We start from the raw sequence: 26,948 nt of genomic DNA, 5'->3' as shown, positions 1-26,948 counted from the left end.
TATTAAAAAAATAAACAAGAGGAATAAACTTTCTTTCTTTAATCAAGGTACTTAAAAGTGAACTTTTTGGTCTCTCAGCAGATATTCCTGACACCAGTCCTATTTACTACAACGTCGCTTCTAGCTTTTATATATATATTTATAGGGGAGCTTTATAGAAGTCGATCTACTTTTGCATTTACTATGAGCAGAGAACAGGTTTCATAAATACATACACATGTACACAGACATCTATGTATACAATGTACAGACATGTGTATATTTACATACGGGTCAATTACAGCCAAGTATGAGCCAAGTTATGTCACTTGCACAATAAATCATGAACTTTGCCCCAAATTAAACTATTTGCCCACCTCCTAAAAGCGTACATTCAGCCCAACAAAGTGTCCCTCGATCGGTTGGTCACTGCCTGTCAGGCACTGCTCCTAGTGTTGTCCAAATGCACAAATATTGACCAACAGAGGTTGTGAGATTTCTAAGCAATGGCTCAAGGGACACAGGAAGCCACAGACTAGCAATGATTTACACTAATACCATCATCAGGTGGTAGCAGAGATGAATCTTGGGGGGATAAAAATGAAGCTGATCTTTTTGCCTCAGCTTTCCAGCCAGTACTATTTTAACCAGCCAAGCAGTGCAAACTAACAATGAAATCACGTTATGTGGCCATGCCAAACGCATTAGGATGGACAGCGCATGAGCGTTGCCAGTACAGCACGTTTTCAGGAGCGAAGTCCCTACCTCACCACAGTAAAAGGCAGCTGCCAATTCTGATCTGGGATGACGTTTACACCGGGGCAACTGTTGGCTTCAGTGGAGTTAGCCCAGTGCGATGGCGGCGTAACAGACTGGGATCTGGCTCCGGGAATATGCACTAGCACATGTTCGATTTAGACTGTACCAGGAAAGAGGGCTGAAGTGTTACAAAAGTTACATGTAGAGCTGCTTGCGTTATTAGTGTCATTAACTAATGACCCCTTCTCCCACCCAGCTGCCCCACAGAAAAAGCCGGTATGGTATACGTGGTCATGTTACATGTAATCCCAGACAGAGCTGTCTGGACTCCTCCATACTATTTATGCTAACACAGTGTTACAGCTGCTTTGAATCCAATGGTTCCAATTACAATAAGAGGGTGGTAGGAAGAAAAAAACCGGCTAAGCTCTATTCTTCTTGCAAATCCCGCATAAATTCACAGACAGAATTTTCTGGTCAGATGGGCCTTGCAACACACAAGCATGAAATAAAACATTTTGCCTTGGAAATTCTCCTAGGTTAATATAAGGATTGATAGCGGCTGTTTTAAATTAAGCTCTCTTTGCAAATTTAAATCCATTCTCTCTACCTTGCTATGCACGGAGCAGCATTGACTGAGAAAAAGGCCTTCATGCAACCTCCAGCAGCTTTGAAAATGTAGAGCATCTTACCGCTTACCAGTAGGCTGCTTTCCTTTTTAGATACAGTACGTAAGAGATTAAGGCTAGATAGCAGCATATCGCAAGTCTCTTGACAAATGCACGTCACCTTTACCTTCCGTCTGCAGAATTTACGACATGATAGCGAGGTGATAGTTTCATTTTTTAAAAGAAGAAACTTGAGCTGACTCAACTGCCCAGGTTAAAAAGGGGAGGGTGAGGCGGTGAGAATGATTAACAAAAATGCAACTCAAAAAATAAAAGGCCTGGATAAAATGTAGAGGATCAATCCTGGAATTAAGAGAGCCTTGCAAAAGGCGCCTGAAAGTACAAAGTGCCTCTGGCTACCAAATGCTCGTTATGACTCTACAAAATGCAACCGATTATTTAACAGTGGGAGAGTTTGTATCCTTCTAAAGGATCAGGAGCCACTAAGACAAACCATTTGTCCCATCAGCCTGTTAGCGCCTGTTTTTACTCGGAGAGGCTGCTACAAAAGCTACTGCACTTCAGGCAGGTTGAAGAATTTGGGCTCATCTGTAGTAAAATAAGGGAGCATGTTTCTCTCTCATTTTAAAGAGCGGGAGAGAGATTTTGGCAAGGGGATTAGACCAAAATTTCTTGTGCATTTGGGGGGGAGGGGGAAGAAGAGAACTTAGGTACTGTCCCATGTTACAATTTAAAAATGACAACATGGCATTAGGACGTACAGGTAAGAAAACAAAGCAAGTGCCAGTGGCTAAATAATAGCTACCACACGGGTAAGAGAGGTAGTAATCAGTAACCACATTCAGATGTTCCGATTCTTGCCTCTGCTACCACATCTCTTTGGATTGGAAAGCACATGCAAGAGAGCTGAGGTTTCAAGTACTACAGGCTTTTCTGACCAGCCAGAATACCACACACAAAGCAAACCAGCATTTGTCACAGTACTTTTTATGGTATTTCCTCATGTCAGCTGAAACTAGAAAGTGCAAGGTGTGAGGTTTGTCACAACCTGATTAGAGAAATGGGGCTTCTGTCCTGGGGCTTTTATCTTAGCCATGTCTTCCCAGCCCTAATAATCCACCACCAAACAAACAAACAAAAAAGCTCATTCAGGATTATGTAGTTTTAAAAGACAAATAAAACAGGTCTTGGATATTTTCAAAGCACATCTTTAGGTATAGTATTCTTGCCAACACAAAGTCCTCCTAGGCATTACAGAATACACGGGCGTCCTAAATGTAACTAGTGGACCTGGAATCAGACTACCAGAGCATTCGCTGGGAAAGGGAGTGAGGGAAGGAAGGGTTCAGGGTGTTTACCTGGCAGGTGGCCTACTGAAGACACGGAATGAGCAACACAAACTCTCAAACTAGATACACACAATGCAAAAAACTGCCACAACTATTCGACATTTGCCTGCCTAAAGATATGAGCATCTGACTCCAGAAGAAAGAGGAAACCGAGTGTAACAGGTTGAGGCTTTGCTGTCTAAAACTAAAATTACGTATGCAGCAAGTTTGCAGAAGTATTCTTAAATGGAACTGTACTTTTACAGACATTTACCGGGGGTCTTCTCAGCAATTTAAAAGTTCAACCTAACATCAGATCAGTTACTTTAGTTCTACTATCCCTTTAAAAAATACTAAATGTTTTTGTAGCAAACAGCACTACGTACACAAAGACTGTTTGCCTGCTTAAGAGGAGGCGTATCGGGGTAACATTTACTACTAAGAACTCACAAATTTTCAGCCAAAAAAGTGCCATTTTTATATAAGGAAACCTCTACATTTTCCTCTCTCCAAAGTTAGCATCAAGGCCACACTGTTTTAAATAAATATCTGCTGAGAGATTAATTGTGCATCTGATAAAGTACCATAATAATTCTGTTAAACTTGTAAGAGAAGACATCTGTGCATATACTATGCACGGAACAGTTTTCCCACCAAATATTTCAAAAAAATTCAAGAAACTGCCACTCTCTCAAGAGCAAAGTCGTTTGTGAATTATCAGTCACTTTTTAATAATTTATTGTGTAGATCATCTTCTACGCCTTTGTGTAGGATGGGAAAAGATCACATTTTAGCAAGTCATCCTCAGCTATTACAATATCTGAAGTGTGCAGTCATCGACGGACCACTCAATATGAGGGGATTATTGTAATCAGCCTCTTGTGCCCATTACCCTGAACATTTTATAAGAGGACAGGATAATTACATGTTTTTGGGGGAGGGAAACTGAAGCAGAAGCTTGAATCTCTTACTTAATCAGACCTGTGATTTATTACACAAGGACTTCTGGATAAGAGACAGTGCTGCCTGCTTTCCAAAGCAGTGTCAGCTGTTACAGCAGGAATCCTTTTGCAATAAACAGCTATGGAGATAGAACCTTGACCCATAACTAGATGCAGGCTAAAGCTAAAGCATTTATACCTGTATGCCTTGAGTATTTACATTTTCTCTTTTGGTGCTATACAAGATTTACATTTTGTTTTGTACAGCAGATGCTTTGACATAGTTGCATTCTGGAACTGTCAATCCAGGGGCAATAGAAATCTGGAAGTTTAAAAAAAAAATATCAGGAAACCTCCTTCTCTCCAGAAGTATCTTGCCATTTTTCTACAGAATCCAGGTTTACGGGGATTTATTTATTTAAAAGAAGTGTCCAACCCTTCTGGTTGCAGAGATCACCTTCTTGACCCAAACAGTAACGCCAAGAATGGAGTGAATTTCCCCCAGTTGGTCTTTTAACTATACAGCCCAATAGGACTTGCTTAAGCATCAAGGTTAACTACGTTTGATTGTCCCAGAAACAATCTAGTTAATAGGCTTGCCTGGAGTAGCTGGATTTACCACTCACATCCAGATGTCCCACTCTTGTGATGCCAGATTCGACAGGAATACGGCTGTTTTGACTAGCCAAATAATGGAGATGTTCCAAATGAGTGTCAGAGTGATGCAGTGTGTAACACATACAGGGGAATTTTTAAGAAATCATGGATTGGGGGGCAGAGGGCCTCTCTGAACCCCAGCAGAGATCATTCCACTTTAATTATAACCCAACACTTATTTCTGAATGATCCTCTTTGCATCTTACAAGAAATATTCAAAGAGTTAGCCCAAGTACAATAGAAAACTAAAAATCTTTGCAGTTGTGAGGCAAACTCCCTCATTTCTGCCCCACCAACCCTGATCTCCAGATTCCGGTTGCTCCCACCCCAACAATAGGGAATGATTTCCTGTCAGTGAACCTTGACACTTAAGGCTTTGTGCCACTAGAATTGGGCTCAGTCTTCCTACAGCGGGAAGATTGGCCATGAACCCGCTGTAGGGAAAGATAATCATCAACAGCAGTTCAGACTTATCAACCCTTCTTTTCATGATCGTATAGTTGGATAATATAACATTTCTTCTTTGAACACACTGCATTCTTACCACACCTGATGTTTGCTGGAAGGCCAAATTGAGATGTAAAAGAGTTCTGTACATAGATACATCACGTATCTGGTCTAATAACCACAGAAGAAATTCTTCTGGTTGCCAAAGCTGGTGCCATATATGGCAGTGTTCTTGGCATACATGATATATACGTCTGTCCACTTCCACATACTTCCTAGACAGCTAAAGATAGCTTATGTAGCCACTGGCAAAGGACTGGCAAGGCCCTGTTGCTACCACATAAGTAGAAAGATACGGCTAGTTACTGCAATTCAGCCAAAAAATATAATCCTCTTGAAAAGCAGAGGTACTGCATCTCCGCAAAAAGTGAATTGGCTCACTGCAGCTGAGCAACGAAAAAGGTCAATCGCCATTTGAAGCAACAAAACAAGTTGTTGGTCTATACATGAATTGTACATTGTTTTAAAATGAATGGAAAAATTACAACAATATACACCAAGTGTCTGCAGCCTTCCATTTTCATTGCTGCCTCTATCTCTAATTACTGAAGCAGAGTTTTCTACACCCCTAAGTGCTGTGATGTCTCAGCCTCTCTCTCTGCTGAAACTCTGGAAATTTGTTCTCCGCAGCAAAGAACTGAACACATTTGAACAAAATACATAGGTAAATACAGCAGGACATTATTGAAAACAGCTGCCTTGTAGTACAAAATACAGTACAAGTATACGGATGTAATTAAAACATCAAGAAAAACTATTGCTCCCGTACAGTTTAGGAAACCCGGTTCTTTGCAACGGAGAAGAATTAAAAAAAAAAAAAAAAAAGAAAAAAAATTCTCTTTAAAAATTGGTGTTAAAAAGACAACAGGAGTAAAGAATTAGTTTTTAAAAGGGCAACATTACACGTCTGTGGCTGAAGCAAATTTGCAATTAATGGCCTGATAACTGATTTTTATAGCTACCTGACAAGCTATTTTTAAAAAATCCTACCCAATCTCCCCCCGCCCCAGCCACAACTGCATGAAAAAAAAATGCCTTTTGCATGTTCCTCATTTTCCAATAAATACAAAACAAAAAGATAGTATAGGTAGAGTAATACCAAAATAAGGTAATACGGGTATGCAATAAATTAAAAAGGCAGCTCAAATAAAGGACAGGCATGCACAGTTTAAAAAAAATGCGAAAGATTCTATGATAAGATGTCACGCAAGTAATACCCGAAACTTTGGAATGAACAGTGCACTCACCATTCAGTTCAAAGTTACTAGCATACGACAATATGTCTAGAAATACCTTTCCGGAGGGGGAGGATTGACTCAACTAAAGAAAAAAATCATTTTAGAGTGAAACTCAGTTTAAAATACAGAAGAGGTCCTCCCTGGAAAGACCCCCAACTTAATTCTGGAACGACAGCTGGACGAATTGGCAGTAGCCAGTCTCTGGTGAAATTTCAAGGTGGTAAAAAAAAAATGCTGCTAGGGTATATTTATAGGCGCGGAGCTTATTCATTTTCTGCTCCTTTTCAGTGACTGATCTGAAGCTCCCACAGGTCGTGTGCTGCTCTGAACAATCCAGCCGTGCGTTTTAGCCAACTCTGCTGTTAACAGAGCGAGTTCTCTTTTTAAAAATTCTCATAAAAGAATAAGTGATGGACTTCTGGACCTGAGGTTCTTGGTGTTTCGATTCGTAGTCGAACATGTCCACTGATTTCTACTGAAGATGAATGAAGCCTTCAGTTTGCTGATGTCTCACTTTTTTGCCAGTCCTCCTTTCACAGACTAGACTTGTAGCCACATGTTGCTGTTCTCCACCAAGCTATGGTTTAAAGATTTAAAAACCCAGCTAACAGGCTAGATTCCACTTCTTTACTGGAGCCCATTGGAGCCAGGAGAAAGTTGGCTCTTATTTCTTCCTCCTGCTAAAGCCATTTCTTTCTCAAGCCCACCTTATTTGGAGAGAAGGGGAAGAACTTTAGTGAGTAGCTACCAATCCACTGGGCTTTCCTTGTGCTTTATGCCTGTTTTTTCTTTAACCTACCTCTTTGCAACCCCCATGTTTAAAACAAAACAAAAAAAAAATCAAAAGAAGAAAGTGTCCTTTAATCTTCAGAACCCTGCCAGCTTTTTCACTAGTTCCTTTCGGTTCCAGCTCAGGCGCCTGGAGCTCAGCAGTTGGCATCCCAGAAAACAATTCTGTGAAGGAAACGACAGACAATGGCCGTTGGTCCAGAAACAGGCTCCCCCGATGCTGGGCTCCTGGGCCCCCCCTGGGCTCGCTGTTGATCTCTGCCCGTGGAAGTTCCTCCCTGTCGCGACCTGCACCCTTGAATCCGGATAGCTGCGGCGGCCTCTCCCTTCTCAGACAACGCTCTGAGGCCAGGTGGCTGCTGGGATTCTAGCTTCGAGGGCTGGCGTGTCCTGGAAAGGGGCTGGGGGGGGAAGGAGGAGGTCCAGGGGGTGGCTCTGGGCTGGGGGAGGAAGGGGGTCCGGGGGGGGGCAGCTCTCTGAGGGATGGGGCCACAGATGGCTCTGGGCATGAGGATCCAGGTGGTGTCTCCAGGCTGGGGGACGGAGGGGGGGCAGTCCCCTGAGGGATGTGACTGCGGGTGGCTCCGAGCTGGGTGAGGGAGGGGATCCGAGGGGCAGCCCCCTCAGGTAGGGGGATCTAAGGGGTGTATCTGGGCTGGGGGAGGGAGGGGATCCAGGGGGCAGCCCCGAGTGATGGGGCCATGGGTGGCTCTGGGTGTGGGGGGGGTGACTCTGGGCTGGGGGAGAGGGGGGGCCATGGGTGGCTCTGGGCGGGGGGGGATCTGGGGGGTGGCGGGATTGGGGGGGCAGCCCCCCGAGGGAGGGAGCCATGGGTGGCTCTGGGTGGGAGGGGATCTGGGGGGTGGCTCTGGGCTGGGGGAGGGAGGAGATCCAAGAGGCAGGAGCAGCCCCTCGAGGGGATGGAGTCCCCAGGAACGAGCGGGTGCCCTGGGGGGGGAGGGGGGTCCCCGGGGGTCTGGGTGCGGCGCCCCGCCGGGGAAGCTGGGGGTGGGGGAGCTCAGTCGTCGTCCACGTCGTCGCCGTCGGAGTCGTCGCCGGCCCCGCTGCCGCTGCCCGGGCCGGGCCGGCGCTCGTAGAGCTTGTCCCGCTGGCGCTCCTGGATGTCGCGCATCTCGTCGGCGTAGCGGCAGAAGGCGCCGCCGAACTTGGCCCAGGCCTTGTAGGGCACGGTGATGGCGTTGCGGTAGGACGGCTTCACCTCGCTGACGCGCAGGAAGACGCCGTACTTGTTGCAGCCCACGTCGAAGAAGAAGCGCTTGGAGTCCACGGTGATGGACGTGCCCTCGGGCAGCTCGCCCGGCCCGCCGCCGCCGCCCCCCGGCCCGCCCCCGCCGCCGCCGCCCGGCTCGTCCTCGTCGCCGCCGTAGTCGTCGATGAGCTTGGCCAGCGCGTCGCGGAACTCGATGAGGCCCTGGGCCGGCAGCGCGATGGTCTGGCCGCTCTGCAGGCCGGGCGGGCCGCCGGGGAAGCCGCCGGGCCCCGGGCCGCGGTTGACGGTCTGGCGGATGCGCAGGAAGCGGCCGCGCTGGTTCTCCTTCAGGTCCAGGTAGTACTTGCGGTTCTCCCGCACCAGGAACTCGCTCTTCAGCGCCCGCCGCGGCCCGCCCTCCTCGCCGCCCGCCGCCGCCGCCGCCGCCGCCAGCTGCTCGGGGCTGCTGGGCCCCAGCTGCGCGTAGTGCTCGATGAAGTCGCCCAGGTAGTCGCGGAACTCGGCCGCCACCGCCATGGAGAGGGTGAGGCGGCTCTTGGAGCCGCCCGCGCCCACCTCGGCGATCTTCAGGAAGCGGCCCTTGGCGTTCTGCTTGACGTCCAGGTAGAAGCGCTTGTTCTGGATGTCCAGCCGCTTGGAGGCCAGCTCCTGCGTCTCCTGCTCCGGGCCCGGCCCGCGCGGCCCGCCGAACCCGCCGCCGCCGCCGCCGCTGCTGCCACCCCCGCCGCCGCGCTCGCTGCCGCTGTCCCCGTCCGCCATCTTCTCTCGCTCGCCCCCGCCCGACTCCGCGCCGAGCTCGCGCTGCGCTGCCTCAGCCTCTCTCTCGCCGCCCGTCTCGTCTCGTCTCTTCTCTTCCCTCTACCCCCCACCCCCCGCGCGCTTCCGGCGCCGCCGGCCGGCGCCCGCGCCTGCGCGAAGCCCCGCGCCGGAAGCTGGCGGCCGGGCGGCGAGTCCCGACCTGCGCCCGGCCGGGCCCCGCCCCCTGCGACAAGGGTGACGTCACCGCCGCACCGGGCCCGGGCCCGCCGCGAGCGCAGCGACCCTCCCTCCCTCACTCGCCTCGCGCCGCCCGCGCGCCGGCGCCCTGGCCTCGCGCTCGAGCTGCGCCTGACCAACCGTTCCTCCCTCCCGCAGCCCCCTCCCCGCCCCCACAGACCCCCGCACAGGCCCCTCCCCCACACAGACCCCACCCCCGCACAGGCCCCGCCTCCACAGCCTCTCCCCCGCACAGGCCCCGCCCCTACAGACCCACCCCCCCTACAGACTCCGCCCCTACGAACCCTTCCCCCCCACAGGCCTCTCCCCACGCCAGACCCCCCCAGTCCCACCCCCCTTGCCTATAGGCCCCTCCCATTCCAGACCCTCCTCCTACAGCCCCTACCCCCCACTGCCCACACCAGCTCCCCCTCTTCCTACAGCTCCCACCCCTCCACACTCTGCACCTCTTGTCCCCTCCCCCTGCACAGACCACGCCCCCACAAACCCCTCCCCCTACAGCCTCCTCCCCCCTCTGCACCCCAACCCCTCTGCCCAGACCCTGGCCCCTCCCCACCAGTTCACCCACACTTTGCCCCCTGCTGCCTCCCACAGGCCCCAACCTCTCCCCCACAGAGGCCCCAAGCTCTCACAGCTCCCACACCCCACACTCAGCCTCCTGCTCCCCCACAGGCCGGTCAAGCCTCCCCTGTGTGCAGCCCCACCCCCCGCACAGACACCCCAACTCCTCCCCTATCCCCGCCCCCTACAGAGCCCCCTGGCCACGCCTCCTGGAGTCTCCCCCACACAGCTCCCTGCTTCCCCAGCAGGTATGAAGCTGATCCCCGTCCTCTCTGGACAGTCCCCTCCCTCCCCCCGACACAATACCCCCAGCCCTTCCCCTGAGTTCGTCCAACCCCGAGATCCCCTGCCTCATTCCTTCCTAGTCCTGCAGCACCCACCCCCCCTGAACTCAGCAGCCATAACCTGCCTTCCCTAGACCCCTCCATCCTGCTGTCCCAGCTCCTCTCTAGCCCCTCAGGGTGAGGCCCTTCACACTAGGATAACCAGCTAGCAAGTGTAAAAAATCGGGACCGGGGGCAAGGGGTAATAGGTGACTTTATAAGACAAAGCCCCGAATATCGGGACTGTCCCTGTAACATGGGGACATCTGGTCACCCTACTTCAGAGGAAGGGGTAATAACCAGATCCCTTTCCCTGCTGGACTCTCCATACGCAGGTTTTGCTCTTTAGGGGACCAGCTAAGGGATGCTACTGGCCCCCACAGTGAAGATGTGCAGTGCTTCTACGCAGAGCCCAGAGAGCCCGAGCCCAGTCAGCAGGCAAGTGAGTCCCCAAGCTCCCTGGACTGAAATGAGTGGCCTCTCGCCCCTTTCGGAGATTGGTGCCTAAATCCAAGCTCAGAGAGGCAGATCTAGCCCTGCTTGCAAGCCACAACGCAGGGGAAGATGGGCATGCGGCCAGCAGAGTCCCAGGTGGGGCCTGAAACCAAATGGCAGGCTGGCCCAGCGGAGAGGGTATTCACACAGGCCAGGGGAGACACCCCACAACCCAGTTCCAGTCCCGCCTCCTGAAGCAGGAAGAAGGGATGGGAATAAGGGTCAGCCACCTCTCCGGCAGGGCGCTAACCACCGGGCTGCGGAGTTATCCACCTCTTTCACTGGTCCAATTACTATTCAATTATTTCGTTAACGTGAAACAGCTTCAATAGGCATGGCTGAGGGAGACTCACAGCGGGCTAGCCCATCATCGCCCAGTGGTTGGCGAGGTGGGTTTTGCAGACCACAGGGGTGCCTAAAAACAGGATTTAGGCCCCAAGTCCCTCTGTAGATCGCATCCTCCGAGCATCTCACAGTGTTGCTGCTTCTAGCGACTTCCGGAGTGTAATACGCAGCCTATATAGTCCTAACATATCACTGGAGATTGTTTTAAGCCTTGCTGCGATGGGGGTAAAACCTGCGTCCAAACAAATGACGAACCTTTGGCTGGAGTGTTGTGAGACTGGAGACAAAGTCTTCAACCGTCTCTGTTGACAGAAGCGATTGTCCAGGGGATTGGTTCATCCCGCTGCAGAGAAATGCTTCAGCACTGATGGGGTTAAACAGTGCATCCCTCACTGGCTGACACAAAATACCTGTAGCCCAGAAGGCGGCGATGGGCAGTATTCAAGGCTGGAGACAGAGAGGCTGCTAGCGGTGAGGGAACAAGAGGGAACAAGGAGCTCAGGGTTTTTCACCACCAAAGGTTCCAGGTTTAAATATTTTTTCCTTATGGGGCTCATCAGAAGAGCTCTGCACTTTCCAAAGGCAGTTCAACAGCGTTATCCCCATTTTACAGAGAGGAAACCAGTCGTGGAGACTCAGGACTTGCCTGCATGGGGATTTAGTCTGCAGTTTCTTGATGCGCGTCAGGTAACGCACAATACACAAGCCACGCTAGGAGTGTGCAGGCAAGACGGCCTGTCCTCTTTCCGTGCGCGTCGTTCTGTACGCACAGCGGCAGCTTGCTGTGTACCAAGGGCGTGGGGCTGGCAGAGGCTATTCCATGGTCCTTTGCTGCTGAGCAGTATGTATCTGGGGATTTTCTCGCTGCGGATGCCAAGTGGAAGTCAGGCGAGCTCAATGTTCACAAAAAGCCGTGTTTTTCCGCCCCATGCTTCCTTCCTGGCTGGGCTAGCGCCATTTTCAAATTGCTGTCGGCCACCTTGGACCTGCTGGTGTGCCATGCCCCAAATGTTTGGGCTACATTCAGCACACTAAGCTGGATGATTTCAGCGGTGGACTAACCAAGTGGGTGATTTGGCAGGAGCTGGTGCTTCAGCGGCTGAATAAGCGGGAGGAGGACAAGGAGAGAGGACACTGAGCAGCTGATAGCACAGGCCTGGTTCCTGGAGCAGCTTCACAGCCCGCAGCCCCGTTCCTGGGCTTGAGACACCAGGTGGGGTGGTGGGGTAGGATTGTTCCGCAGACCTGGGATGACAAGCAGAGGCAAGAGAATTTCAGGATGGAGAAGGATGCATTGAACTAACTCCGGAGCTGCCAACATGCCCCATACCCATGGACAAGTGGGTCGCTGTTGCCACCTGGAAGCTGGCCACCCCCCAAACGCTACCAATCCAGAGCCAACCAATTTGGCATGGGAAAACTGATTGTTGGGGCCATTGCCATGCGGGCGTGTGATGATTTCACTTTATTGATTTCAGACCAGTTCTCCATTTATCATGGTCGTTTTGAATTCTAATCCTGCCCTCGAACCCCACCCAGCTTGGTGTCAATTGCAGATTTTATAACCATACTCTTCACACAAGTATCCACTAAAAACATTGAATAGCACTGGCCCCAGCGTGGACGTCTGCGGGACCCCACTAGATACGCCCGCCCAGTTCGACAGCGAACCATTGGTAACTACTCTTTGAGGACGGTCTTTCAGCCAGGTATGCACCCACCTTCTAGTAATTTCATGTAGCCCGCATTTCCCAAGTTGAACGGTCGTCTCAGAAGCTGCAGAATGGGAGTGGCGCGTGCATTTGGCCACTTGAAAAGAAGGTGACACTGTTTATGGAAGCAGCAGAAGAAAACATCCCAAAGACTATACCTGTAGGTGTGGTTTGCACCATATTTGAAGGGAGAAAGCCTTAGCGACAGGTGGAAGACTGAGGCGTAGACTTGCTCAGCGGTTTGGGCAACCAGCAAGGCGGCCAATGCAAAGGGGAAACAGCTTGAGTCTCAGGTCTGAAACTATGCAGCCGTACCTCTAGATGTTCACCTGTGCAAAGGGCTGGGGGGTGTGGTGGATTGGAAGTAAGACGGTGTGCCGCCGGCGTTGTTTGGGGACGTTGGCGGTGCAACGCTGTGGCAATCCTTATTTGACATCATGTCTTTGCCTATGTACTTGTGACGTTCCCCCCCTGCAATCTAGATTGGTGTGTAGCTGTCACCCCAATTCCTCACTCCTGGGCCCCGATTTAGTCCGCTTCGCTGTGTGAACCACCCACTCCTGGATCAGCCCACGCCCAGACTCCTGCGAGTAATCGGTCCCAGACCGAGTGAAGGAGCGCTTCTGGCCAGCCACTCATGGGATAGACCCCCAGTCCTAAATGCAACTCCGGGAACTGCCGTCTTACAGGGTTCAGTGCTGCACTCATTTACATTTGTCTGTCAATGTATCAAAGAAATTGATATGCACCAGCTCTGTCACTCTAAGTGAGGTCTCTGCACACACTCAGTCCGCATGCAGTTTTAGATAAAACAAACAAATAAATATATTGACGACAGCAAGATTTTAAGTGAATCTAAGTCAGATTGCTATAAATAAAAAGATTTATAATGAGTCAAGGAGTTAATCACAATTAACTAAAAGATAACTCATATCCTATACTACGATTAATATTTCAGTCTCTTTCAATCTATGCTGTTAGCTTACCACACAGGCTGGTTGTGTAGCCTATAGGACTAGCCTGCTTGCTTGCACATATAGACCTTTCCTTGAAGATTTAAGTATTGTTGTTTTATTATACTGGAGTCATAGATTCATATTCACGTATTATAGCTGTAATGGAAAGTACCTTACAGGCCACATCCTGTGTGAAAGCTAAGGCAGTTAGCACACATCTGTTCGGGACCTTTGACCCAGATAAGTAATGATGAGTTAAAGGATAAGACGCATATGGTTATAACTTTTACCTTAGATAAGTCAGGAGGCATCAAGACATGGGGGGTTGTCTCAGGTTATGCTCCAAGTAAACGTCACAAAACACCATAAAACCGACAAAAGGGTACAAAAATACCCACAAAAATAACAAAGGTGAGCTAAGCGAACCATCTGGAAAGGATACGGATATGTCATTAATACGCACAAACTTGCCAGCCTCTGGAATGTGTACCTTGCTAATTTGGGGGTGAAGAAGCCAAGTCTGGATTTCGAAGGACGACCTGTATTGTTCAGGGTATAAAACGGGGCAACCCACGTTACTTGGTGTGATCACCAGCTACTCCTTCTTCCAGCTTCTTTTAGTCAGTGTTTGTCAGAAGCTTTCGTTGTTAGTATTATTTGTAGGCTTCATTTTAGCCTTACAGCTCTTAGATCTGGAGCAGTGCCTAGCTCCCCACCCTCCACTCAAGAGCTGAGGAACCAAACATCTCTCTCAGCCGGGTCATCAGGGAAGGGTGTGAGGATATTAATCCAAAGATAGCATATAAATATATATGTCACGTGTCTTTAGAATAAGACTGTAATCTACCCATTAGCCATCTGATTATTCATTTTCTTTTAATCAGTCATTTGTCTAGCATTTTATGTTATCTTAATAAAAGCTTATAAAATGCTACAGATTCAGTTATCCATGTGAGCATTCCTGGCATGCACCCCGGGGGTCCCTGTAAAAACTCTTCTGGAGCCTGATTCCGGGACTAGAACCTCATTATCTTCTGAGCAGATCAATTGGCGAGCCTAGAACCGACTTCGAATCACTAAACACCCAGGAATCAGGCAACAGTTGCGATGCATCTTACAACCAGGCTTACCTCCCGTGGGTAGTTGTCTGTCTTTGATGTTGCTTGGAAGATGGATTCTAGGGGAGAACCCTGAGACTAAGACACCTCAGCTTTTAACAAGTTTCCCCAACACCCCCTGGGGTCGGGTGATCGGCCCTGTCCGGCCCTGGGCATGATTTCTTCTGCTTGAGCCAAAGTGCTCACAAGGGGTTAGGCCAGTCCATTGCTCCTGTATGCATGCCTCTGCAGGACGTGGAAACACAGCTCTGTGTTCGTCTGCGTCTATTCAAGACACGTGAGACACGCATTTGGGGATATGACCTAGCAGAGTTTCATATCTGCACGTATTATGACATTGCAAGAAACATGCTACCATAACAATAACATTCAGCATGTCATGAGCGTTCCCAAAACACCGTACATGGCGTACGTTGCATCAGACAATACACGGTTACACTGTAAGGGTGAACATGAATGATACACAAATCACACCGTAAGGGTGGACGTGGGATACAGCGTGTCTCAGTACTTTTGCAAAACCTCACGAATTTTATAAAACGGCACGAGTTTTGGTGTTGAAGGCACTGTCGACACCATAGGACTGTTTCAATCTGTTTGTTATTGAACAAATTATTATATATGTATATTATCAGATGTGTAATAATAGTTGTTTATTATTATGTAATAAGCAAAAATAAATCTTGAAATGAAACCAGAAGGCAACAACGTTGTTTCATTATGAAACAATCTATTGAGCCAATCTGGTGTCCCACAGCTACAAAGACACCGTCCGTTAAAACAAAAATCAAACAAAACATTCAAGTGCAGCAAGGCACGACCCACGGAGAGGTTGGGGCGGGGGCTCACAGCCTCTGCCCCTCCTTGCTCGTGAGCCTTCTGGGGGCGAGCCGCCAGGCTCCACTTTACTGGGGCAGCAGAGGGCTCAGAGCTGGGCTTCCGGGTGCCTGTTCTCCGTGCCCCGAGCTTGGCCCTGCAAAGGGCAAGGGACGGCTGGACAGGCACACAGCGACAGGGAGGTGCTGGTGTGCCCAGCAGCCTGCGGGGTCCAAGGGCCACAGAACTCGGCTGCGCCGTGGGCCTTTTCGGTGATTTCCGCTAAGAGAATCGCTCTGCGGCCGGGCGGCTGCGTGCCGTTGGAGGGCAGCGGTGGGGGAGGCTTTAAGGGCCGGCTAGACGCTGTTAGACGTGCCTGCAGCCGTCCGCGACAGGAAAAGCGGCTCACCTGCCCTTCGCTCCCGAACGGGGGAGGCCTGGTGGGTCATGCAGAGAAGAGACGAGACCCAGCGCGGCTGCGACTGTAATGCAGCTGGCAGGGCCCCGTCTGGGAATGCCGAGCATCCGCGCGCCCGGCAGCTGGCTGACTTGGCCCTCTGTGAATTGATGTATTAATTGCCACCTCTTGCCAGCTGCTTTGCTCAGCCTGGCGCCCTGTGGGGGGCAAGAAGCCGCTCTGGCCCATGAGTGGATTGGTGTGAGGCTGCGTTTCACCAGCACCGCGCCAGGCCGGGACAGAGTTGGCATGAAGGATGCTCTGTGCCCCGAGGCGGCTCTGTCCGCAGGCTGCAGAGCCAGGCAGGAGCAGGCGGACACTCCGATTGTACCTGTTTTCTGCCTCGCGGCTGGGCAGGCTGCACTGGAGGTGAGCAACGCGGGAGCTAGACGTGGCAGGGGCTCTTCCCTCAAGGACTGCGGCTCTTAGAGCCAATCTGGTCCCATTTCTAGCCGGGACCTGTTCTGATCCGGCGTGACAGCCAGCTGCCAAAACAGTAACTTCCTCCATGCCACTCCGCACTGCACCTCCACTGAAATGCAGCCAGCTCAGGGGTGGAGGACAGCCAGCAGCGCACAGCGGCCATAACCACCGTGAAAGGAGGGAATCATGTCTGAAGACCCCTGAGCAAATCCCCAGGGATCTTAAATGCCCATGCACTGCTGATAAACTTGAGTGTTGTCTCACTTGGCAAGTGCTGCACGTGACATGGCACCTTTCTGCCGGCTAGAGGTGGCAGCCACAAAGAGCGGGTTCAAAATCTAGGAATTCCTCTGACCCAGACAAACCGAAACGGTCTCGAGGCCCTGCCCTATCATCTGGGGAAACTTCACACCACTCCTGGGCATGTCTCAGAGGCAATGCGGGAACCCAGCATTAATTGGGAAAACGCCACAGTCACAATTCACAAGTGTGACCATAAGCAAACAGCCACCCCACACTGGTTTGGGCAGCATCCTTTGCCTCAGTTTCCCACCTTGCCATGTGAAAGTCCGATAAAGTGATGGCCCTTTAACGCGCCACTCCCGTTTCCTCCACTGCACCCCACTCACAGTAGCTGGCCTTGGCAGGGGTGGATTCACCACCCAGCGGGGGGTGTTGAGCGATGCCTGCCGAGGTGAGAATCCTTCCACTGACAGGATTCCTCCCACAACACTCACACACCAGTGGTTGCTTTCTGGGCGCGCGTGGGACACGCCGGCTCATAGCGTGTTACGTCTCAGTCGCCGCTAAAACGTTCCCGACATTTTTTCTGGCCACTTCTAAAGGCAAGAAATCAGGGCGGCCCAGCTCCGCAGGTTTGCTGCTGGTGCTGTTCTCCAGACACGCAGCTCTCGTGGGCAGAGTTTTCCTCTGAACGCACCACGCGCAGGGCCCACATTTCCTGCGAACATCCTCAACCATGCGGGGCCAAGAGAACCTGCTACGAATCCGTTCCAGGACGCTCTCCATCCCCAAATGTCCAAAGTCACCATGCAGGGCCCTTACGGCCAGGGATCTGTATTCAGAGCTGGGATTGCCCAGATCTTCTGCAGCACAACCATGAAGACTGTCCTGGGCCTCACCCCAGCCGTAGGGATCACAGCAATCTCCGATACCTGTGGACTCTGGGACAATGTGTCCGCATCAACATTGCTTCTCCCCGATCCATTCACATGCTGAACTCGTAGCTAGCCAAGGCAGCCACCCAGCTCTGCCCTGTCACATCCAACTTGGCACTTGTTAACACATACGTCAGCGGATTGTTGTCTGCCGGCCTTACAATGTGAGCCCCATACAGGTAGGTTCGAGACGTCTCAGTGACGGCTCATTTCAAGGCCCAGAATGCCAGCCGGTGAATGGGGGAACGAATCCCGACTGTCAGACAATCCTCGGCTAGCAAAGGCCACAGATTTACCTTTTGCCTTCAACTCCCTGGTTTAGGACTCTCCCAAGTCCTTCAAACTGGCATCCGTGGGTGGAATAAATGGCTGGCTTGGGTCAGCAAGGACTAGGACTCGAGTATGAGTCAGGCAAGGAATGATTTCCCAAAAAGCTTTTTCACATCTTTCATCCCATGTCTTGGTTTGGGAGACCTCGGGGTCCTTCTCTTACCCTGGGTGTTAGCTTTGCTCTTGCAGGATGGGTATCCCCTGGTGTGATCATTCTGTGGCTTTACGATGCTAGCATAATTCTTCACACACCTGCAATAGTAGCCACTAAATCCTAGAAAGGTCTTCAGCTCTCTGTAATTACTCTGTAATTACGCAGCCACGTAGCAAGTGCTTCTGTTTTACCCGGGTCAATCGGTACTCAGCTGCTCCTGGGACACAGTGTGACCCATGTAATTCTGGCCAATGTTCTGCAGATCTGACATTTGCCAGTTGAAAGCATCATGCCATGGGCTTTCAACCTTTCCAGCGCTTTATCAAGTCTTCCTGGTCCTCCAAAGTTCTTCCAAACACAATCAGTCCATCCAAACTATCTACGACGTGCAGTAAGTTCAAGTCTCCCACAACTTTCTCCGTCAGACGTTGAAATGTGGCAGGTGCTCCAGAAATCCAGTGGGGCATGCGTTCAAACTGATAGGAACCTGCTGGACAGATGGACGGCTGTCTTCTCCTTATCTTTTGCTCCCAGAAGGATCTGGTAGTATCCACTTTTCTGAGATCCAATACAGAGAGCCACTGGGTCCCCAGCAAACAGTCCAAGGCATCTTGTACTCGAGGCATGGTGCATTGGTCAGCTACAGTTAGTGCACCTGTTTAGGCTGTGGTTATCAATACACAGCCGGATTTTTCGATTCTTCTTACGGCCCACCACAATGGGGAAGGCATACGGGCTGTGGGACGCTGCCAGTCACAATCAGCTCCTGGAGATGGTATCGCACATCCTCCGTCTCGGAGAGCACAAGCCTCCTAGATCGCTCCCTGAAGGGTCCCTGAAATTTACTGTGTCAGTAAAAAAAAATCAACTTCAGATCTTCATGTCAGTAAAACTAAAATGTGGCAGCCCTGCCTGCCCCTTTAGCCCAGCTCGTGCTGATTTCACCTTGACTGGCCCTCAGGGAATGTTCGTCTGCTTTATTGGCAGTGGTGTGCACAGCTCGCTCAGCGTGTGTGTTCTGGTTTGGTAACGGTTAATAAATAGAGGTGAAGAATATTATTGTGTAAGGCTCTTTCAGTGGGAAAAGGCCCCACAAACCCACCGAATATTACGCCATGAGCCCGAAGAACTGGGTAAGGATAGGTGCTTTCGCCCCGAACCCAAAAGAAAAGGGAAAGGGTGGAGGTGTCCACATTACCTGGGTTACGCCTGAGACCACAGAAGGATAAAGGTGGGCTGCCCAGAGTGTGTGGGTAACAAAACGTGGCAGATTCTTTCTCCCCCAGCAGCTCCAAAGCCTCTTATCACCCCAACCCAGCTCCTGGACAGGGCCCGCCTCTGTGCCTGGTCTGGGCCAGGGCTCCGGCGTCTAGGCGCTTCCACAAGCCAGATAATAAATAACAAATAACTGGGTACAAGCCAGCTGGACCATTCCCCCCGTTGGCTGGCGCTGCCCAGCGCCTTGTGGGACGGGAGGGCGCCACAGCACCAGCGAGGGGCAGAGGGGAAAACCCACGGCCAGCCGTGGGGGTCAGGACGCCTGGGTTCTATTCCCAGCTCCGTCGCTGAGCTTGGGCCAATCACTGCCCCACTTGGTGCCTCAGTTTCCCCATCGAAGAAGTGACTCCATGGGGAGCAGGAAGCAGACTCGGGCCCCCCTGCCCAGGCTTGTTTGGGCAGCAATGCCACCACTGGCCACCGGGTGTCGCTGTTGAACCACTTTTCACCCCAATGCGGGGGGGCGGGGGACGCCTGCTCCCAGCCCATCGCCCTGGTTGGGTATTGAGGTGCCCCCCAACCTGCAGGGGCTCAGCCCGTCAGAAGGCGCAGGGCTATACAAATACCACCCAGCTCCGCTGGCGCCCCTCACGCCCGACCCGCAGCCCCCTGCTAGCCCAGCCCTGGGATCCTCCTGAACACACAGCGCCATGTGTCCCACCCCGTGGCTGGGTCTGTGGTACGGACTGACCACAGATCGTCACACGTTTGGCCAGAGACCCCCGGGATTGAGTGAGCCCCGGGCCGTGAATTCTCCGCTCCCCCTCTCCAGCGCCCTGCAGTGCCCCGGGGTGGAAGACGAGGCACACGGGGGCCCTGCAGCTGCCTCATGCCAGGGTCCAAGGGGGCACCGAGACAGGGACTTGGGCTACCATCCCCAGGCAGGGGGCAGGGAGAGGCCAAAGGCCAGGCCCCGTCTTGGCTGCTGGCCGGCCGCACAGGGTCCGCCCGGGACTGGTGCAGTGCAGGGGGGCTGTGTTGGTACCACACACCTGCCGCTGGAGAGCACCCCAAGCGCACACAGGTTCACAGCTGATCCATGGGCTGCTGAGTTAGGGCCAGGACCCCTCACTGAGGATTGATTCAGGACCGTTCTCTGGCCAGTGCCTGGCAGGTCGGACCAGACCCTCACAACGGTCCCTTCAGGCCCTAAAATCTGTGTATCCCACTCATCAGCATCCCCGTCCCCAGGGCGCCCCTGCTTGGCTCCACCGTGACTCTCTGGTCCTAGATGGAGGTGTCAGCGCCTCCCCCGCCGTTGTGCCTGGGCCGGGTCCAGCAGGACGGGCCATGGCCGGAGCCGATGGTAAGTGCAGGCCTGTGTGTCGGTAGGGTGACGAGGCAGGTGGGGTCAGATCTGCTTCTGGCCCAAGGTCTGTGGGTGAGAGACCTGCCTTCACGCTATACCGAGCTCTTCCTCCGGCGTGGGAAAGGTACTTCCAGCGTCACAGCTAAATGCAAGGGGGAACCGATTGTTAGGCGTCAGTGACTCTTCTGCCGGGCGTAGTCGGCTCCAACAAGGGCGCGGCTCAGTGTCCGGGTTTCTCTTAACAACACAAAACCCAACCGGCTCGAGCCTCTGCCCAGAAATCTGGGAAAACTAAACCCCACCCGGATGCCTCTCACGGGCATTTCTTCCCTGCTTGCAAATGCTGAGCCCAGGTGTGACAAAATCAAACGTTTATGAAAAGGGAAAACGCAACCGTGATTCGAAAGCGTGTGGCCATAGGCAAAGACCCCCCTCTCCAGGGCGTTGGGCAGTGTCCCTTGCCTCAGTTTCCCACCTTATGGTGTGAAAGTCCAGCAAACGACTGCCCCTTAACACACCACTCCCCTCTTCCTCTGTGGCACCGCACCCCACCCACAGCTGGCTGTCCTCAGCTAGTGCAGAGGTATGCTCCCAGGGCTGCAGACCAATGCCTCTGCTGCTGATAGCCACTACTAGCTATCACCACGGGAGGTTCCACCACTTGCTCCATCTCTGGGGGATCTCAGCAGATAATAGGGACCTTGTAGCCAGGCTCCGGAGTCCCTGTCCCCATGCAGGGCCAAGGCCCAGTCGCTTTAGGTGGGCTCAGCAGAACCAAAACAACAACCAAAAACAAGGACTCAGTTGAATCCAATCAGCTCTGTCTAGAGATTACCTGGTTTAATGGTGCCTTAGGTCCCTGAGGCAGTATCACTTTTCACTTCACTTCACTTCACTTCACTTCACTTCACTTCACTTCACTTCACTTCACTTCACTTCACTTCACTTCACTTCACTTCACTTCACTTCACTTCACTTCTTCACACCCCAGCCACTCTTCCCCTGTGATGCTTTTGACCTCCCCACTCCCTGCTTAGCAAGTGATGTTCAGGTCAGGGTGAGCCCTGCAATCCAGGCAGGCTACACACAGTTCTGCCTCCCTCTACTCGTACAATCAGGATAACGCCATGTCATTGCCCTGCACTCAAATACCAGAGCGATCTGGACTCGGCACCAGCCAAAATCAGTCATTTGAGCAAAGCGGCTCCATCAGTTGTGCACCGTGGCACAGTGGGCGGGACTATGCAAATGATGTCTGCGTCTGACAGCTTCCCCACTAGGTGTCAGTGGAGAGCTCGTTCCTCTGCTTACAGGTAAGTCATTAACACCTGTTGCAAGGAACCATTCAAGATGAAGTGGGTAATTAACACCTCTGCTGGTCGTGGGACACAGGGGGGGCGAGTGGAGAAGGAGCCAGAAATCCAGTGTGTTTATTAAGTCCATGATTTTAGTGTCTAGCAAAGTTATGGATTTAGGCTGGCAGGCTCATTGTTTGAAGGTGCAGAAAAGGTGGTTTAAACCCTAGAACCAGATGGTTAGAAGGGGCTGCCAGCTCATCTAAGTCCAACCTCTGGCCAAGTTGCAGAATTTGTTGTGTCTAAACCATCCAGGACAGGTGGCTACACAGCCTCCTTTGGAAAACCTCCAATGAAGAAGCTTCCACAACTTCCCTAGGCCGTCTGCTCCATTGTCCTCCTGGTCTTCCTGTTAGGAAGATTTTCCTGAGATTTCATCTAAATCTGCTGTGCTGCGGTTTGAACCAACCGCCTCTTGTCCTGCCTGCTGTAGCAAGAGAGAACAACTTTTCTCCATCTTTTCTATGGCAGCCTTTCAAGTGTTTGAAGACCGCTATCATCTCTCCCCTTAATCTCTTCTTTTCTAAACCAAACATGCCCAGTTCCTTCAGCCTTTGCTCATCTGGCTTGCGTTCCAGCCCTATAATGGTCTTTGTCACTCGCCCCTGGATCCTTTCCAGTTTCTCTACATCCTTTCTATACCTTGGTGACCAAAACTGGACACAGGACCCAGCTGAGAAGTAACCAGCGCTGAGTAGAGCCTCCCGTGACTTGCATGCTATGCCTCTGGAAATGCAACCTAAAACCGCGTTTGCTTTTTTTGCACCAGCCTCGCGTTGAAGTTGAGATCCGCTACAAACTCCCAGATCCGTCTCAGCAATGCCGCTGCCAGGCCAGTCCCCCCCACACCCGCATTCTCTATTTGTGCATTTGGTTTTCCTGCCCTAGGTGTAGCCCCTTTGTTGAATTTCATTTTGTTGCCTAGAGCCCAGTTCTCCAACTTCTCAAGATCCCTCTGAATTTTAGCTCCTATCCTCCAAAATCTTGGCAAATGGCCTAGCTTTGTGCCGTCTGCAGACATGATCAGTACGCTCCTATTCCTACAGCCAGGGCATTAATAAAGATGTTAAACAACACCGGGCCCAGAACACATCCCTGTGGAACCCCACTTGCAATCTCCCTCCAACCCGACATCATTCCTTTAATAGTTACTCGTGTGCGGTTCTTTAACCACTTACGTATCCATTTAATGGTAGTTCTGCCGAGCCCACATTTTCTCCAGCTTAGTTATCAGAATGTCCTGTGGGACTGTGTCAAAAGCCTTGCTGAAGTCCAGGTCTATTACGTCCGCCGCTTTCCCCCATCCACCAAATCAGTTACCTTGTCAAAGAAGGAAACCCAGCTTGTTCTTGGTCAGTCCTTGCTGGCTGCTGGTGATCGCCCCTCCATCCGCCAGGTGTTCGCAAATGGAATGGTTTATACGTTGCACTAGCAGCTTCCCAGGTGTTGCCGCCAGCTGACTGGTCTATGGTTCCCTAGCCCCTCCTTCCCTCCCTTTGTAAAGACGGGCACCATGGCAGCCCTTCTCCCGTCTTCTGGGACCTCGCCTGTGGTTAGTAAAATATTATTGCCGGTGGCGCCCAGATTTCTTCAGCATATCCCTTCAGTGCCCTGGGTGAATAGCATCTGTCCTTGCGGGTTTTAATTCATTCAGACAGGTCAGAAGATCTCCAGCCTGTTCTTTACGGATCCTGATCTGCAACCCTTGGTCTTTATTTTCTATAAAAACTTTGCTAGAAACTTTTGTGAGAAATCTGAAGCCACGCAGGCGTTGAACATGTCTGCCTTCCAATCATCTTCCGTTACCAGCTCCCCTTCTCCCCGCACGGTCCCCGATCTCCCTTTTTTGTCTGGCGTACTTGAAGGATCTCTTCCTGTCGTCTCTAAGGTGCCTTGCCGGCTGCAACTCGTTCTTTGCCTTGGCTCTCCTGATTTTGTCCCTACACGCTCGCCCTCCTTCCATCCTCCGCACATATGGATCCCTTTCGGTTTTCAGAGAGCTAAAACGCTCCTCGTGCAGCCACGTTGCTCTCCCTTGGCTCCTCTGTGTCAGGAAAAGCTTGATGTTGAGCCTGCAGAGTTACATCTCTTAGGATCTGCCAGCCACATCGACTCCTTTTCCTCCTAATTGGTTTTTCCATGAGGCCTTCCCTACTATTTCTCTGCGTCGGCTGAAATCTGCCCTTTTGAAGCCCAGGGTCTTTGCTTTGCTGTTCTCAGGTCGTCCTTTCCTCGGATCTTGAATTCTACCAGATCCTGAGCACGTCCTGCCAAGTTCCCGACCACCTTCACGTTCGCAACTAATTCATCCCCGTTGGTCTGAACTGGTTCCCAAATGGACGGCTCCCTAGTTGTTGCCTGAATTTCCTGAATCAGAAAGCTGGCCCCGATGCGTGCTAAGAATTTGCAGGACGTATTGCATTGCTGCAATAATCTCCAGCAGATAGCAGGGAAAGTTAAAATTCCCCATTAATACTAGCTCGTCTCGTTTCCGGCTGGGGCAATGACTCACCCACACCCTCGCCCTGGTTTGGGGGTCTATAGCAGACCCCCACTGTAACTTCGCTACTTCGCTTACGATCTGCCAGGCTGCGGGTCCCGCATGAGGATGGGCTGCGGCTGTTTGACGCGTGTCACTATCGGCGCTGCAGCCCCAGCCTCCTGCGCATGGACGGGCCAGAAAAATCCCTGCTCCGCTGACCTCCCGGCTCAGCCCCTGCAGCTCGGGGCACGTGTCGGGCAGCTGACAAATATTAATCAATCGTTAATCGCTAATTCTCAGGGCTTTGTTCCCAGTTATAAAGAGCTGCTGCTTCAGAACCGGTCACTGATGATGAATAATTAGGGCCTGCTCCTTGCCTTCCACATATTCGTCACAATGAATCGCTAATGGCTACTAATTAATACACAGGAATAATTTGTCACTTTGTCATTGTATTCTCCCAGGCCCAGCCCTGGGCTCCCTTCCCACAAACCCGGCTGGTGCCCCTCACTCCCGACCCGCAGCCCCCTGCTATCCCAGCCCTGGGCTCCCCCACCCCAGCCTCCTGGTGCCCCTCACTCCTGACCCACAGCCCCCTGCTATCCCAGCCCCTGGGGTTGAGGAGCACTGGCAGAGCTGGCGGGGCAGGGCTGAGAAAACAGGTGCTGCAGGTCGGGAGTGAGGGGCACCGGCAGGGCTGTATATGGGAGCCCAGGAGGCAACGTCAGCCCCCCAGGTCTTGTCTCTCTGCGCCCAGCCATGCTGCTCTGCCAGGGACCCTCCCACCCGCTGCCAGGCAGGGGGGCTGGGCACAGTCAGTCATGCAGTGGGGTGGAGGGGGGAGGGCTCCTGGGTACAGGGCTGGGACCAGGGTTCCCTTGAGAGGGGGTCAGATAGGGCCGGGGGAGGATGGTGCAGGGGGATGGGGATGGAATGGGGGATCCAGTCTTGGGGGGGCAGGAACTGGAGGATCTGGGGCTGGGGACGGGGGGGGCTTTTCCTTGGCTCTCAGATTGGAGCTGTTGCATTACTGACATCGCCGGAAGTCCCCCAGGCGTGTGGGGCAGGGGGGGAGCTGGGCTCGGCCACGGACCATGGTGCAGCTAGACCCTGTGGGGCAGTGAATTCGGGCCAGCCTGGGGCCTCCCACCCTCCACGGAGCCTGTGGGTTGGCTCTCCCGTCCCTGAGGCCCGTTCAGCCTTTGCCCACCTGAGGCCACCCGTGATGGGAGAGGGGCAGGACCCCTAAACCCTCTGGGGCCGAGCCAATCCCCGATCAAGGCCCGGCCCAGCTCCCCCGGCTCTTGGGACGAGCCCAGGCAGCCGCAAGCGGAGAAACACAGCCAGCAAAGCAGGGAGTCCCTGGATGACGCCCCCTCGTGGGCCCAATCCTCCACACTCGCAACGTCCTGCAGCCTGGGCCCCACATGCAGGGGGTCAGGGCCAACCCCTCCTATTGCTGACCCAGGACAGGGTCACGCCTGAGGGCGAGGGCAAGAACCGGCCGGGAACAGTCCCTGATCCCCTGGCTGGATCTCTCTTCTCTGGGGCTTTGTACCTGGAAGGGTCCCCAGGCTGGCCTGCTCTGGGTCAGGCTAGTCACTTCCCTCCCCCACGGGGGCACGGGTGGGCCAGGCCCATCAGGGCAGAGCCCAAGGGGTGGACGTTGCCCCATCTCTGCCCAGGGCTGTAGGAGCCACGGTCCCCGGACCGCCTCGGGAGAATGGCTCCCGTGCAGCCGTGCGGCTCGGCCGGTCTGTCGCTGCGGCTGGCTCTGGGCAACGACACGCTCTGCTGACCAAGGCTCAATCCGATCTCTGGCTGTTTGCTCCCGGGGCCAGGCCCCAGCCCCAGTGACGCCCTGGGTGCAGGGTGCTGGCAGCTCCAGAGCCTTCCCCTTCCACCGCCTTCACGAATCGATCAGCTCCATCAACAAAGCCAAGCAGGCTGGGGCCCAAGGGATTGTCTCTCACTGGGCTCTGGGTGCCAACTCCCTTAGGCCGCTTTGAATAGCCCAGCCTAAACCCTCCCCCTTAGAAGCTAAAAAGAGGGGGTGGGGGAGACGTGCAGACCGCACGGCATCCTTCCTGTCTCGCCCCCACCCTCCCGGCTAATGCCCTGCTGTCAGAGCCCAGCTGGACGCCAGGAGGGAAGCCAGCTGTCCGAACCGCGTCTTCATTATGCAGAGGCCCAGCTGAGCGGCTCTGCCCACGTGCTGGCACCAGCCCCCTGCACGCTCGGACGGTGCCACCGACAGACGTGCTTCCCCGGCCCTCTCGGGTTTTAAAACCTTCTCGCTAGTAGAGATTTCAAGAGCGATAACACAGGCAGCTTCTAAGGGGCGGAGGTGATCTGCCAGGCTGCCCCTGGGTATGACACAGGCCGGTGCGTGAACCAGAGCGGAGCTTTTACAACAAAGGCCCTGAACCCTGGAGACACGGAGCGGGTGGCTGGTCCTCGCCGAGCTCCCAACGCAGAGCCGGGCTGACGACCTTTGGCCTGGCTCTGCAATCTGTCAGCCCGCCGAGGCCACGAGAATTCCCGCTGCAATGCAAAATCACTGACGCCTCTAGCCCGGTGAGCGCAGAGAAAACGTGGCTGT

General features: G+C 52.8%; 1 protein-coding gene across 1 annotated transcript; it reads right to left on the bottom strand.

Moving 5' to 3' along the window:
* Positions 1-7,617: 7,617 nt before the first annotated feature.
* PURB (purine rich element binding protein B) lies at positions 7,618-8,946 on the bottom strand. The gene has a single exon (XM_067540256.1). It carries the CDS (start codon positions 8,815-8,817, stop codon positions 7,846-7,848), a length of 972 nt encoding a protein of 323 aa, XP_067396357.1. The 5' UTR covers positions 8,818-8,946; the 3' UTR covers positions 7,618-7,845.
* Positions 8,947-26,948: the final 18,002 nt, after the last annotated feature.

This window comes from Emydura macquarii, unplaced genomic scaffold, assembly GCF_026122565.2.
Source record: "Emydura macquarii macquarii isolate MOO-44397 ecotype Brisbane River unplaced genomic scaffold, CSIRO-AGI_Emac_v2 contig_573, whole genome shotgun sequence".
NCBI lineage: Eukaryota > Metazoa > Chordata > Testudines > Chelidae > Emydura > Emydura macquarii.
Note: the sequence above shows the minus strand (reverse complement) of the source record. Positions and strands in the feature narration are given on the sequence as shown.